The 1,959-nt window shown below is 37.9% G+C and overlaps 1 protein-coding gene across 1 annotated transcript; it reads right to left on the bottom strand.

Moving 5' to 3' along the window:
- Positions 1-386: 386 nt before the first annotated feature.
- LOC117315053 lies at positions 387-1,677 on the bottom strand. The gene is made up of 3 exons (XM_033869189.1): positions 1,569-1,677; positions 1,233-1,343; positions 387-807 (listed from the first exon to the last, which is right to left on the bottom strand). The coding sequence occupies exons 1-3, from the start codon at positions 1,581-1,583 to the stop codon at positions 448-450; spliced, it is 486 nt and encodes a 161-aa protein (XP_033725080.1). The 5' UTR covers positions 1,584-1,677; the 3' UTR covers positions 387-447.
- Positions 1,678-1,959: the final 282 nt, after the last annotated feature.

The following is a 1,959-nucleotide window of genomic DNA, read 5'->3' as shown; positions in this document are numbered from 1 at the left end:
GCACATACAATGATAATGAAATGGAAAAATGTACACAATATGTAGAAACTATTAGTATTAATCAAATCCAAACCATTAATTTGAGGAAAAGAGTTTGGTCAAAATATAAAATCAGAGAAAGTGTTGTGTTATGGTAATGACATTGCGTTTCGGTGATGACAGATCGTTGCGGTACTGACCGAATACGTCATCACCGTGTATTCACAGCTAAACATTAGTATTTTATACATTATGCAATAAGAAATAACACAACTTAATAAAACAAATCAACCTGTATTTAAACACAATTTCAAACAAAATACTGTTCAAATTTTAAAGTTCATTGATGAGAATTTGCGCGTACAAGTTTATTCAAACACAAACAAATTCAATTCTAATCAGCAATATCAACTTGGAAGTTCATTGTGTCCACTTTGAACGTTCATTAACGTGGGGTTCATTATTAAGTCATTCCTCCTCTTTTTCAATCTCGATCCAAATAGTCGGATCAACTTGTACGTGCCTGGACGTGACTGGTTTTGGTGGGTCAACCAAAAGTGTGATGATATCCTTTTTAGCATACCACAAAGTGTCTTCTAAACTTGGCCAGAAAAATCTGTTTCGGCCGACCCTGTGCATGACTTTCACTTCCAGCTCATCATCATCGACTGCCAGAACGATGCCTGGAAAAGCATTGCCATCGTACTTAACCACACAGTAGCGCGAAACTAAACTCTCGTTCACATCTTGAACCTTTTGTAACTTGCCCGACTCCTGTTCAGGTGCTGCAATGTGTGGGGCGCCTTCCGGTTCAGAATCATCCTCGGTCTGGAAAACAATAAGCGTACAGGTATTGGTATATATTACACAACGAGTGATGAATGTTTATCATATTAATCTCTTAATTCGAGGAAGTTAATTTTTAAAAGTTTCAAAATACACAAGGTGTACAGGCTGCAGATCAGCTAATAAGAGTTAGACATTATTATTTTGTTTAAAACATTTGTTGAAGATAGCCACAAAAACAATTCATTGGAACAGAACAAGAGAAAGTTTCCCCACTTTGGGGTTGAGATAGAATAATATCAACCCAATAGCGCATGTAGCTAGAGAAATCTTAACCAGCCAAAAGGGCGGACACACCTGTCCGGGATGGGAGAAAATATTTTCTTATACTTTTAATGAGAACGACAGGAAGACATACAGTGGATAATTGACAAAATTCCACAGCGCGAATTATTTGAAATAATTACCTGAACGGAGAATGACGCTGTCTCTGGTGCAAAACAATCACAGAAGTCTGGCTTCCCACAAAAGCAGGATACCGGGCGGTGTCTTAAGGACCCTGGACTGATCACAAGAATCTGTAAATAAATGGACAAACATGATAAGTACAAACTTATGAGTCGACTCTTTCCAAATATCTATATTTGTCTAATGGATAATGTTTGTATCACAGATTTAGCTGAACTATTTCTATATTATGCAAACGTGTTCATTAAAATGTGTACAAGTAATTTGTCACAAATATTAATCCCCTTCAAATGCATTTTTAATTAAACAAACTATCAATATATATTGATATTTACCTGGTGTATCTGCATGGTACGCGGGAGAGGCTTGAGTGACAACGGAAGTTCTTCTTTGACATCCTCTACGTCCTTCTCGTTGATGATCACAACCTTCACCTTTGATCCAGTTTCTTCCAGGGTCTTTTATAGGTCCTTAGCGCCAGTGATATCCCCTCCTCTGAGAACGAATCCGTCGGCCGTCCGCTTGATGACAGCCCCGATCCCATCCGCTGCTCCTATAAGATATAGCCCACATTTTGTACAATAGGATTGGACTACATTACATATTTGCAAATGGAAATTATATTATACAAATCAGTATTTATCTAATTTGAAACTGGTATATAAAAACAATATACCGTATTTGACCTAATAAGGGCGCAGGGCGCGGGTAATTGACGGCGGGGGC

The sequence above is a fragment of the Pecten maximus genome, chromosome 17, assembly GCF_902652985.1.
Source record: "Pecten maximus chromosome 17, xPecMax1.1, whole genome shotgun sequence".
Lineage (NCBI taxonomy): Eukaryota > Metazoa > Mollusca > Bivalvia > Pectinida > Pectinidae > Pecten > Pecten maximus.
This window is presented reverse-complemented; position numbering and strand designations above follow the sequence as displayed.